This window comes from Crocodylus siamensis, chromosome 4 (genome assembly GCF_052110815.1).
Source record: "Crocodylus siamensis isolate JL-2025a chromosome 4, ASM5211081v1, whole genome shotgun sequence".
NCBI classification, from domain to species: domain Eukaryota; kingdom Metazoa; phylum Chordata; order Crocodylia; family Crocodylidae; genus Crocodylus; species Crocodylus siamensis.
This window is the reverse complement of record NC_143398.1, coordinates 76,185,239-76,198,706: the sequence shown is the minus strand read 5'-3', so window position 1 is coordinate 76,198,706 and position 13,468 is coordinate 76,185,239. Positions and strand designations below refer to the sequence as shown.

The 13,468-nt window shown below is 43.2% G+C and overlaps 1 protein-coding gene across 12 annotated transcripts in view; it reads right to left on the bottom strand.

Moving 5' to 3' along the window:
* Nucleotides 1-13,468, bottom strand: part of ACSS3 (acyl-CoA synthetase short chain family member 3) — a 203,754-nt gene that overhangs the window by 166,300 nt on the left and 23,986 nt on the right. For 11 of the 12 annotated variants that reach the window (XM_090042623.1, XM_090042625.1, XM_090042626.1 and 8 more), the window contains exon 3: nt 1,293-1,481. The exons of the other annotated variant lie outside the window; for it this stretch is intronic. In XM_090042623.1, coding sequence (XP_089898749.1) covers nt 1,293-1,481 — 189 coding nt within the window. The remainder of the gene's footprint in view (nt 1-1,292; nt 1,482-13,468) is intronic. 12 annotated transcript variants of the gene reach the window in all.

The following is a 13,468-nucleotide window of genomic DNA, read 5'->3' as shown; positions in this document are numbered from 1 at the left end:
TAATCAGCACAAATTAGAGTCTACTAACTGATGCAGTTTCTAAAGAATAGATTAATTTTTAGTTAGCAGAATGCAATCTACCATAGTCATTTAAAGAAGTCTTTAAAATAATTCCAGTGATTTGTGGGAAATTCATTTTAACAAAGCTGATTCTGAAATTAGGCAAGCAAGTTAAACAAAATTCAGGCCTAAAAAACACACAATCTTTTTTCTGTCTTTTCATTACACAGCAATTCTCCTGCATATACACATCAAGGCAAAACTTACCAAGAGACTATAACCATAGTTTTCTTACATTTCCCTTTTAAATGTTAAGAAGTGAACAAAGGTATCATAAATTAGCATAGAACCCAGGACTTGCAGCCACTATTTTTAAGAACAGTTTTTCCATAGCCCTATTGTGTAGCTTTAGGTAAATCACTTAACCTCTCTATTATGAGTAACACAGGCATAATTGTATGCTGACCTATCTTCTTTCTCTCAAAGCCCATTTGGATCAAATAGCTCACATTTGACAAATATATTGTAAATGAAAAGCACTATCCTAGCTGTATTATAAAAATTTACCTTAAAAACAGTTACACTCCTAGCAGTTTCCTTCTCCTGATTTTTATTACTCACTCACTTCTAGCTTTTATATTTTGCTCTTACAGTATGTTTAACACACACGCAACAAGAGCAGGAGGAAAACTTGAAAACTATCATTAACTTATTTCTTCAGCAATTCCACAAAAAAAATCAGCAAAATTCAAAACATGGTACACAACTCTATTCACTTGTGGCACAAATGGCTAAATATGTTATTATTTCTACTCCTAAGTTTATACAGATGAGTATTATTTGTACTCCCAAATGTAGTGAACATGCATACCTCTTTATAAACAGCGAGTGCAAAGCATAACAACCAAAGGAAGTTGTAAAGGGTTGGCAACATTCAATACTTTGGACCAGTGAGGGAAGACCCGGTGAAAGAATGAATTTTAAAGGGAGATTTTAGAGGAAGAACAGAGGACAAGAGGAAAATAAATTTATTCCCAGAGTTGCATAATAAAAAAGTCAATTTTTTTTAAAAGAATAAAAAAAAAATAAATATACAAGTCAATATCTGTTATTGAAAAAAAGATCACACCCTATATAAATATTACCTGTTCATATTCCATGCTTGCTAACATCAATGACATAGGTGCCACAAAGGGAAAATGGAAATATAACAAATCAACAACGGAAAAATTAGTAAGTTATTTTCCTAAAACCAGCTATAGTGGGTTTTATTTTTTTCATGCATTTGTTACCTTTGCATGGTCAATTCGAGTAGAAAGCTCCTTCGATGCAAATCCACCAAAAATGAGGCTATGTATGGCTCCTATTCTTGCACATGCCAACATAGTAAACATTGTCTGCGGAATCATGGGCATGTAGATGACAACACGATCTCCTTTCATCACGCCATGTTTAACCATAACGTTTGCTAACTTGGAGACCTGCATAGGCAATTTTTTAAAATTAATGTTAAACTTCTATCAAGTACATAATTGCATAAATAAATTAATCGCTGTTTTGCTTTAGAGTCTCACAAAAACTTTCCAATTTAAGACAGAAGAAAGCTATATTGAATTGAAAGATCCAACCCAGTCAATGAATTTAGATCATCTTGAAGGAAAGAAGAATACAGCAAAAGCTGTGTTATTCAGCATCCATGGGGAATGGGGGGTGCCAGTTAACCAAATATACCGGTTATCTGAGAGGCATCTTTGGCTGTTCAGGCCGCCGCCCCTCCTGCTGCATCCAGTGCAACAGGGCTTTCACTCCCTGGCATCAGTGTGCCAGGGGACAGGGAGGGGAGCCCCACGCAGGCTGCTTTGCCCCGGGCCGTGGCAAAAAGGAAAAAGTGGGACTCAGCGAAACCGGAAGCACCACCGTGGTCCTCCGGTTTCACTTTTGCCACGTCCATCACCATGCTGGTTAATGGAGCATTCCAAATGGTAAAGTGCCAGATAACACAGTTTTTACTGTATATATCTTCTTCTGAAATCTTATCAAAATAAATTGGGATTAGTTGTTTTGGACACCAGAACAAATAAACCATATGCAACAAAATGTTCTGCAGATTATCAAACTATCCCATTCTAGTTAGCTACTTATATTTCTTTGTTCTAATTCATTAACAAGTTTATATAAGACTTATACAACATAACTGTCTAGCAGGTAAGATTTATTATGTATATCTGACTGACTGTATTCATCTGTTTAAATTAAGCAGGTATTTAAAAGAACCAGGAAATATCAGATTTCTTCATACTACAAGATAGGCCTTACTTTCCTACATTTAATAAAGTCAAGAGATAATGTGCCAAATGCGTTTCCCAATTTTTGCCTGATGCTTCCCTAATTTCTATGTATTTCAGGCAAAAGGTCTTTCACATTGTGGCTGTCCAATCAGCCAAAACAAGTCCAATAGGACACATTTAATTTCAAAGACCCTTCTTTCTCCACCTCCAGAGTATTTAAAATGAAGCTCTGGCTCCTTCTGACTCAGACTCTGGCCTTTCAGTCCCTAAACTTCCTTGACTGTTCAATGGCCCTAACTCAAGGTGCTAGCTTCCAGTTCAGCTCCTGAGAGATTAATTTCATCTCTGGCTGGGGAGAACAAGTACAACCAGAAGTTCCAAGCAGCAAAACAGAAAGCTCCTCTTCTGTAAAAGCATATATTGGGTCAAAGACCACCCTCCTCCCCTGTCCACTGTCATACCTATTTCAATCTCCTCCCTGTGATGACTCAGATGCATCTCCTCCAAAGGGTAAGTATTAAGCCCACCTGAGGAATCAACATTCAAGTCCTGTAAATTCACAGATTCATCGATAGTTAAGGGGCTAGAAGGGACCTCGCAAGAACATTGGGTCCAGCTCCCATGCACTAGGCAAGAAAGACAACTGGGGTCAGGTGATCCCAGCAACATGACTGTCCAGTGTCCTCTTGAAGATTTCCAGGGTAGGTGATTGGACCACTCTGGAGGGAGTTTATTCCACAATCTGGACACCCTAACTGTGATGAAGTCTTTCCTAGCATTAAGCCTGAAACGGTCTTCCAGGAGTTTGTGGTCATTACTCCTGGTTTTCCCCAGGGGTGCCCCGGTGAACAGTTCTTCACTGAGCCCTCGATGTATTCTAGAGTTGTGCAAAGCTTCAGTAGCCAATTCAATTTGTTTGAGATTTGGCCCAATTCAACGGCTGAATCTCCAAATCCAAATCAAATCAGGAAACCCATTAAAAAAGGTCTGAATTGAATCAGAAGCCTCTGAATCAATTTGGAGAGATAGGGAAATTTGAAAGGCTTGCAGCAAACAGAAACTGAGAAAAGGGAGAGGGATGGGGTGACCTTCCATATATGGAAAAAAATTAGAGGAGGGCTTCATGCACTCAGAATGGGCTATAACAAAGTTATAGGTATTTTAGTGATTCCCCATTATAGTCTATGCCTGAATCTCCAAATCGGCACTGAATCTCCAAATCCAAATCAGCCTAATTGAATAGGGACAGTGATTCAAATCACTGTCCCTCCTAATCGACTGAATATAAAGCCAATACCTGCAGGCCTTGGTAAGCTGCTACCAAGTCCCTCTCAGCCTTCTCTTTTTCAGGCTGAAGAGACCAAAGTCCCTCTGCCTTTCCTTGTATGGCTTGCCTTGCATGTCTCTGATCATACAGGTGGCTCTTCTCTGGACTCTCTCAAGCTTTTTCACATCCTTGTTGAAGTACAATGCCCAGAACTGGATGCAGTACTCCAGCTGCAGTCTCACCAATGCTGAGTAAAGTGAAAGAATCACATCCTTGGTTTTGCTTGAGATGCATCAGTTGATTCATACCAGAGTACTGTTTGCTACAGCATCACACTGATAGCTCATGTTCATACTATGGTATACTATTACCCTTAGGTCCCTTTCAGTCATAGTGCTAGTCAGTTTGGCGCCACCGAGCCAACAATCTGGGGATTGTTTGTCCCCAGATGGAGCACTTTACACTTTTCAGTAGTGAACTTCATCTGGTTCCGATCCACCCAAGTTGCCAGCCTGTCTAGGTCTACCTGTATCTGCAGCCTATTTTCAAGCACAACCACGCCTCCCCACCAACTTGGTGTCATCTGCAAACTTGGCCAGTGAGCTCTTCACCCCCACATTCAAATCATTGATATAGATGTTGCAAAGCACAGGACCAAGCATGGAGGGACACCTCTGGCTACTTTTTGCCAGGATGACACACACCCATTCATTAGAACTCTCTGGGTCCTACTCCACAGCCAGCTTCCTAGCCACCTGACTGTCAAGCAGTTAAGCCCTCAATCCTCCAATTTTCCCATGAGAACGTCATGGGATACCAGATCAAAGGCCTTTTGAAGTCTAGGTATACAATGTTGACCTCCTCTCTCTTATCCAGATGGCGAGTTACCTGGTCATAGATGAGATTGGTAAAACAAAACCTGCCCAAGACAAAGCCATGTTGGCTGTAGCTTAGAATCCCACCTTCTGCAAGCCTATCACATGTAGACTCCTTGATGAATTTTTCCAGGATTTTCCCTGGGATAGAAGTTAGGCTAACTAGCCTATAGTTGCCCGGGTCCTCTCTCCTCCCTTTCTTGAAAATGGGCACAACACTGGGCCACTTCCAGTCTTCAGGTGCCTCCCCCCAAGTGCCATGAATTTTGGAAGAGTTTTGCCAGAGTTCTGCAATGACTTCGGCCAGCTCCTTCAGCACCCCTGGATGACGTTCATCCAGTCCTGCTGACTTATAAATGTCTAACTTTTCTAACTTATAATGCACCAGCTAAATGTCAACAGTAGGAAGGAGGTCATTCCCACCACGCCCATTCTGAAACTTATCTAGTATGACTTTCTCCTTAATCCAGTGAAATACTGAAGCAAATTAGTCATTCAGGAGTTCAGTTTTCTCCTGAGTGTCAGTAACCAGCTGTCCTGAGTTGTTTAAAAATGGCCCCACGTTTCCATTTGTTTTCCTCCTGTTCTTTACATACCTAGAGAAGGACTTCTGATTCTCCTTGATTTCTGTTGCCAATTTAAATTCAATCACCGCCTTAGCCTTTCTAATCTGCTCCCTACAAATGTGGGCCATTGCTATATAGTCTTCTTTGGGGATTGTTCTAAGCTTCCATTATTTGTATGCCTCTTTCTTCTTTTTCAAGAAGACTATGATATCCCTATTAAGCCAAGAGGGCTTACCAGCCCTTCTGTTACATTTCCTCTGCATGGGAGTGGACTTCTTTTGTGCTTTGAGGGTTGTGTCCTTGAGGAATGACCACTCTTCATGCACTTCTTTCACCTTCAGTCCCTTGTCCTGCAGCACTGCCCCTACTATTGCCTTGAACCTGTTGAAATTCGCGGTTTTGGAGTCCAAAATTTCAACCCTGCTAGCTGATTTGCTTGCTTTGCAACAGACAGTGAACATGATGGTCACTGTCGCCCAAGCTACATTCTATATTCAAGTCGCACACCATTTTGACAGGTCTTAGTTACAAGACTACCTTTATTTTTTTCCCCTGACCCCCTTTCTCATGCAGTCCACAAGATAGAGGGTACTCACTGAATCAACTGCTTCTCAACATTTCTTGTTACTTTCAGCAATGTGTACTTCAAGTTTGTTCATATGATCTATGCAAGTCCTGCCATAAATGCTGAATTATTCAATATATATTGTTTAAATTGCCTTCTGGCCTAGTGTATGTTATCACTACAGTCTTTGAGCATTCACAAACATTAAGGGTGAGGATTAATTTTTACCAGGCAGGATAGTACTATTATGTCTGTGTCAAAATGAAACGTGGCAAAGTTGCAAGGAACCTTCAATGAAAAGCCACATGAGGGCTGGCTTTGGAGAGCACTCTGAGGGACCAAATAAGGCTGCAGTGGTCCTGAGCAGGCATCTCCTTGGAAGCATTCTGCAACAGGACCCCACTGCACATCAGCATAGTCTTCGTTTCTTTCATCCTTATTACCATTACAGGCACAGCCAAATTCTGGACCACAGTTATCTATAGAAAGGTCCTGTAACCAACAGTGATAACTTAAAAGAGCTGCTGAACATTACAAAACAGGCTTATCTTGCTTTGAAAATTCATGTGGTATCCCTGATACACTCAAGCAATCACTCCTTTAAAGGGAAAAAAAGCTGGGTATAGTGACATTTCATTAAATTGTTAAAAGCCATGAAACTTTCCCCATCCGGCAGTGTGTTGTCGTTTATGGTTTGTATTAAGTCAGCATAATTTATCACTCTGAATTTTATACCTACCATTTCCCACCCTGCATGCTATTTATCTGTTTTACTTAGGATTTTAAGGTTGTTCTATTGCTTTAATGCATTTGACACTTCACTAATAAAATCACTTGGGACTAAGTGATATAGTAGGAAACTGCAGAAGCCTTTCAGCTCTGAATATCTGGATTTAAATTAAATTTAGATCAGAGGCAAGTCATGATCTCAGCCAAAACCCTAGTGAACATGAATGTATTCTGCAAAACTACTAAACAATGTTGACATTATGCAGCATAACTCTCTGCTTGAGGTAGGTTCAAGGCAGCTACACAACAGCGCTTGCAGACAACAAAAAGACATTCTTTTGAAGAGTTTATAACAGTGGTTTTCAACCTTTATAAACTCAAATCACCCCAACCGTCTCAAGGCACCCCTCAGAAATGCCTGCTGTTAGTTTTTACTTGGTTTTTTGACTATCAAAAAATAATAGAGCAATTCTCCTGTTGCCTATAGCTCAGAAAGACTACAAAAGGGAAGATTCTCTGGGGTTATCCGGAGTCATGTTTGCACACCTAGCAGTACTAACATTGTGTGGCACCCCACAGCACTCTTCAAATCATCTCAAAGAATCCCAGGGTGTCATGGAATGCTTAAGAATCACTGGTCTACAGCCATACAGCAGTACTAGGTGTAGCTTGTGCAGGGCTTAGTAGACCTTTCATTTGAAGAATGCCAATGCTTACATTGTTTTAAAAACAATGCAATGAACCACCGAAGCAATTGCAACCATTAACACCACACTCAGGTGTTGCCAGAAAAGCCATTAACAACCTCGGAACTTCTGTTTCTGCAGTATGAATCAGACATACATTTACACTCTTGTAATCAAGAAGCAGGCAAACAACAAATTTCCACCTACAACAACAAACAAGGACTGGATAGACCCCACAGTGTAGCCTACTTGTCCTCAGGGTTGAATTACCTCAGGAAAAAAAATATACAAGTAAATCTACACTGGTATAGATGTGTCAGCAGCTATCCCAAGCAGCCTTGCTATTATGGTTTCCCACACCACTTAGCAACAAGGTCCTGAAGAAGTGTTTACTGGGAAAAACTATGCCCAGCAAGGTGTTTGTCTGTGTACTCCAACTCCTGGGAGGGACAATATTTGTCACCATACAAGAACAAAGCAACTTGCATCAGAGGAAATGTGCCAGGAGTCTAAGACAGCAATTTGCTGCTGCATTAAGCCAATATATTAATAGACAGCTTACTCAGAACACGATTGCTTTACCAGCCAAGCAGGATGTGACACTGGAACAGCAGTTCAAGGTATTTTTTTGTTTCTTTTTGAGAACTGTCTAATGATTTTACATCAGCCTTTTATTTGATTTCAGATACCTCTGGAAATGATTACTATTTTAGCATCTCCAATTATATGGGGAAAAGACACTATTTGGAGGAGTGGGGAAGCAGGAAGGAAAGACAGACGAAAGAAAATAGGAAACTACAAATTGACACCTGTGACAAGAGGCAACTCTCGGGGCCAGGTCTCATGCCAGCCCACCCACCTGTCTCTCTGGGGCATTCCACCCAGTCTCTCCTGCCATGACTTTGTTGTTTCCATAAACTAATAATATAACATGGAAAGCTGCCCATTACCTACCCCGATGCCATGGGGTGCTATCTGCAGCTCCAAAACCTCCCCTACACCACAGCCCATGACTAACGGATGGCATCACAGCTCTTAGTGTCTCCACCTCCACACTGGGCCCTATAATGCAACACCCCAGTTGTAACACTCCAATCAGATGTACTACTCCGCCTTATAGTTTCATAGTTTCTAGGGTCAGAAGGGACCTGAGCAGATCATCTAGTCCGACCCCCTGCCGTGGCAGGAAAGAGTACTGGGGTCAAATGACCCCAGCAAGATGTTCATCTAACCTCCTCTTAAAACCCGCCAGGGTAGGAGCCTGCACCACTTCTCTTGGAAGTTGGTTCCAGACCCTAGCCACCCTGACCGTAAAGTAGCGCCTCCTGATATCTAACCTAAACCTACCCTCTTGCCAGCTTATGACCGTTATTCCTGGTCGCTCCTAGCGGTGCTCAGGGAAACAGTGACTCCCCCAACACCTGCTGATCCCCCCTGACTAGTTTATAACAGGCCATGAGATCCCCCCTCAGCCTTCTCTTGTGGAGGTTGAACAGGTTCAGGTCCCATAGCCTCTCCTCATAGGGCCTGCCCTGCTGTCCCCTGATCTTCATTCTGGGCTTCCTAGCTCCCTGCACTCTTCCCCTTCTTGGACATGGCCCTCCCAGTACCTTTGGCTGCAAAGACCCTGGACTCACCGCCAAGGCCAGTTGGAAACCCCAGGCCCTCGGCTCTTGGCATCCCTCGCAGTGGGCTCCTGGCCCTTTTGACCCTTCTGGTCCTGGTCCCAGCACTGACCGTTTGAGGGTGCCATCCCTGGCAGGGTGCAGTTTTAGGTCATGCCTAGGACCAAGAGCCTCCTAGCTATCTCCATAAGCTCTTGCCTTTACTTCCTGGTTGTTCCTGCTGCAGCTCAGCTAGGCAATGTTTCTGTCTGGGGTAGCAGCAGCAGACTGCAGCCTTTATATACTAAGTTCTCAAAATGGCTGCTGCCATCAGGCACGTGCTGGATGCTTGACCCAGCCCTTAAAGTGGCAGGCACCAACAATACCTTGCCACAACACCCTAATCCAGTAGTAGGGCTGGAGTGTTTTTTTATCCCTGATAATCCAGGACATGTAAGAGGCAGAGTGAGAGAGAGAGAGAGAGAGAGAGTGTGTGTGTGTGTGTGTGTGTGTGTGTGTGTGTGTGTGTGTGTGTGTCTGTATGTATTATTTTTTATTGCACCAACTACATACTTGGGAAGGATGTTGAACAAGGTTTTGGCACACAGGGCACTGACAGACATGTGCTCCCCACTGGGCCATCTATACAAGATGCTTAATGCGCAGAAGATTAGTTCTACTGTACATTAGTGTGGTGGGCAAAGGCCATGCTAATACAAAGTAGATTTAGTTTAATGCGCAATAGTGTCAGCAAAAAAAATGTTCATTTGCACTACCTCATTAGTACCAATTACACCACATTAAGTTAGTACCTGCCATTACAGATACTAAACTTAGTGCAACATAGTTACAGTGCATTAATGAACATCTAGGTGCACACACTAACTCAAGGCACTTTGCAGGAAGTGCCATGAGTTACAGTGTTCCCCCAAACCCAACAAACATTCACTTTTGGGTCCAGGGGGTTGGGAGAGAAAGCTCCAATTTGGAGCGGTTGCATGTCTGCAGTTGCTCTCCACTAGCACCGCCCCTTCCCCCCTCCCAGCACTGGGGTTCATAGATTCATAGATTCTAAGACCGGAAGGGACCTTGGAAAATCATCAGGTCCAGCCCCCTGCACCAAGCAGGAAAGATACCTGGGGGTCAGATGACTCCAGCAAGGTGACTGTCTAGTCTCTTCTTGAAGTTTTCCATGGTAGGTGATTGCACCACCTCTGGAGGGAGTTTATTCCACAGCCTGGACACCCTGACTGTGAAGAAGTTTTTCCTAATGTAGATCCTGAATAGATCTTCCAGGAGTTTGTAGCCATTACTCCTGGTTTTCCCCAGAGGTGCCCTTGTGAACAATTGCTCACGAAGCCCTTGATGTAGTCCCCTAGTGTACCAGTAAGCTGCTACCAGGTCCCCTCTCAGCCTTCTTTTCTTCAGACTGAAGACTCCCAGATCCCTTGACCTTTCCTTGTATGGCTTGCCTTTTAAGACTAATCATACAGGTGGCTCTTCTCTGGACTCTCTAAAGCTTTTCCATGTCCTTGTTAAAGTGTGGTGCCCAGTACTGGATACAGTACTCTAGCTGTGGTCTCACCAGTGCCAAGTGCAGAGGAAGAACCACCTCCTTGGTTTTACTGGAGATGCATCAATTGATGCATGCCACAGTATTATTTCCCCTACTGGCTACAGCATCACACTGCTGGCTCATATTCATACCGTAGTCTATTATTACCCCCAAGTCCCTTTCATTCATGGTACTAGTTTGGTGCCTCCAAGCCTGTAGATGTGTTGGGGATTGCTTGTCCCAACATGGAGCAGTTTACATTTCTCGACATTGAACTTCATCAGATTCCAATCCACCCAAATTGCTAGCCTGTCTAGGTCTGTCTGTATCTGTAACCTATCTTTAAGTGTGACCATGCTCCCCCACAACTTAGTGTCATCCGCAAACTCGGCCAGTGAGCTCTTCACCCCCACATCCAAATCATTAATAAAGATGTTCAAAAGTAATGGACTCAGCACTGAACGCTGCTGCCCACTTCTGACCAGGATGACACAGATCCGTTCACTATGACTTTTGGGGTTCCATCCTGCAGCCAGTTTCTCACCCACCTAACTGTCTTGGAGTTAGGCCCACAATCCTGCAATTTTCTGACAAGGACATTGTGGGATACTAGGTCAAAGGCTGTTTTGGAAGTCAAGGTATACAATGTCAACCTGCTCTCTCGTGTCCAGGTGGTGAATTACCTGGTCATCGAAGGAGTTGAGTTTGGTAAGGCAAGACCTGCCCGTGACAAAACCATGCTGGCTATTATTCAAAATCTTACCTTCTGCAAGATTATTGTAGATAGACACCTTGATGAACTTTTCTAGGATTTTCCCTAGGATGGAAGTTAGGCTGATTGACCTATAGTTACCCAGGTAGTCCCTCCTGCCCTTCTTGTGGATAGGTACAATATTGGCCCTCTTCCAGTCTGCAAAGATTTCTCCAGAGTGCCACAAGTTGTGGAAGAGTTTCACCAGGAGTTCCACAATGACTTCAGCCAGCTCCTTCATCACTCTCGGATGAAGATCATCCTGTCCCACTGACTTGTTTACATCTCGTTTTTTTAATTGGTCATACACTAATTCTATGGCAATAGTAGGAAGGCAATTATTCCTACTGTGCTCATCCTCTACTCAGATATAGCCCATTCCCACCCCCAGTGCTGTATTCAGAATGGCAAGGCGGAAGGGAGCAGAAGAAGCTCAATCTGGGTTTACCCAGCCTGCACTGGAGGGTGGGGTGGGTGGATTGGAGCCCCCTACCTCATGGAAGTGGGACTTCAATCCACCAACCCTACCCCCTAGGGCAAGCTAGGCAAACCCCAGATGAAACTCCCTACCCTCCTTTCTCTCTCTCCCATTCTGAAGACAGCACTCCAGGGCAGGAATGGGCTACATCAGCCCATCCCTGCTCCTGGTGCAGGCTGACACAAGTTAATGAAGGCACTCCACTTTGGACAGCCTTAATCTGAACCCTTGGTTCAGACTGTCACACAATCGGGCACTTTTAAAGCAATCTGCTACTGTGCTCTTCTGTTAGGGCATTGCCCAGTGAGTGCTTCAGGGGCCCAATCGTGTGACAAACCGTCACTTCTGTAAGCACTCAAAGTGTGCTTCTTCAGGTCACCTCTCCCAACTATACAGCTGTCCCACTAAAAGATATTACAAAAAAACCCTTCCCAATCCTAATCTAGCCAGTTCTTCAATTCTACATGTCAGCTGGATCAGTCCCAAACCAAAGCAATCCAATGGTCTCCCTGATTGAATAGGGTCTGGCAATGACCAGTATCAGATGTTTTAAGCAATTATTCAAGAACTCCTGAAGTTGGAAATTAAGGTAAAACCTTCCTGTAGGGGAAACTACATTAATCAGGGGTTACTTTAGTGACAGAAGCATAATGGATTCTAAACACCCATTTATTTTTAATCCATCCTACTGTTATTCTGGATAGTATCATCATTCATATTGCGGTTCTATTTTTTTAATACTTGCTAAATTTACTAATCTATTGTTACACTATTGTACCATGCTAACTTGCCCTGCGAGGCATCATATTACTTCTGAATGCAAGGTTTTGCAAAAATGAAAAAAAATAGCAAAGGAAGTTGAAAAGAAACTTGATCACTATGTGGGCTGCTCCCATCTGAGGGAGGTTTATAATGGCACAGAGCTTCTTGATTTTGCTGAATCTGGAGGCACAGGCTCAAGTCAGAGAAAGCAGCCACACGAACTGCAGCAAGTAAGCATTGAAGCACTGTGCAGTGGAGTGATAGGCTTATGACAGCCCACAAGATAGGTTTGTAAGCATGCTTTGGTTAGACTGAGTATAGGGGACTCTATGTAAGTGAGGTCCTACTACATTATTTTACCTCTTGAATTTTTTAATATGATTCAATACTCTGTGCATTGTATTACACTCTATCAATTCCATGCATCAGGGTTTGTGCTGGTTGCCTGCAGGGACTAGGAAGATTTCTTTTCTTTTTTCTCCCCTAATGTATTACTTGGCTTCTTTTGTCTGCCTCTGAAGCATTCCAGGGGTGGGCAATTATTTTGGGCAGAAGGCCGCTTACTGAGTTTTGGCAAGCCATCAAGAGCTGCATGACAGGCAGCCCAGAGCAGATAAACATTAATTTTCTAAATGTGTTAGGGGCCTCCCGGGCCGGGCAGAATGGCCTGGCAGGCCACATTCTGCCCACCCCTGTATTAGACCTTGGCCAGGACTAAAGATGGAAGCTTGACATCTGGGAATCCCGATGATAATGCAAAACCTCTCAAGTGTTTGGCTGGTGAGTCTCATTCATACATTCACGGTTAAACCAAGTGCCAGAATTTGTCAGAACAATAATTTCTGTCATGGAATTGGCACAAAATAGAAAACAAAAACAAAAACAAACAAAACTCCCAAACAACCATTGCCATCCTCTGTAGCAAGGCTCCTTAGATCACCTCATAGGATTATCTTAGTACAGTTGGAGTGATGTGGTAGACATAATGGTTCAGGAAATGTATGAGAGAGAAGGATTTTTTATGGTATCTTACTGTATAGTTGGTCCACGGTTGTTGGACAGTCAGGCATTAAATGCCTTTCCACAGGTCAGTCCAATATAGGATGATTTTGGCATCTTTTATGTACCTAATTCCCTGCCATCACTGGGGCCTAAGATATTAAATCATACCTTTGGCTTCCCGGCCTCTTTCTGTGGTGGTGGTCATCTTCATCATTCTCTTCCTCTGCTTCCTCTTTTTTGTGGTGGGGGATACTAAAGATGCTAGATTACTCCGCAACCTCAGGGGTGTCTTCCATTTCTACATTCATATATAATTCGTTCATTCCCCTCCCCTGCAATA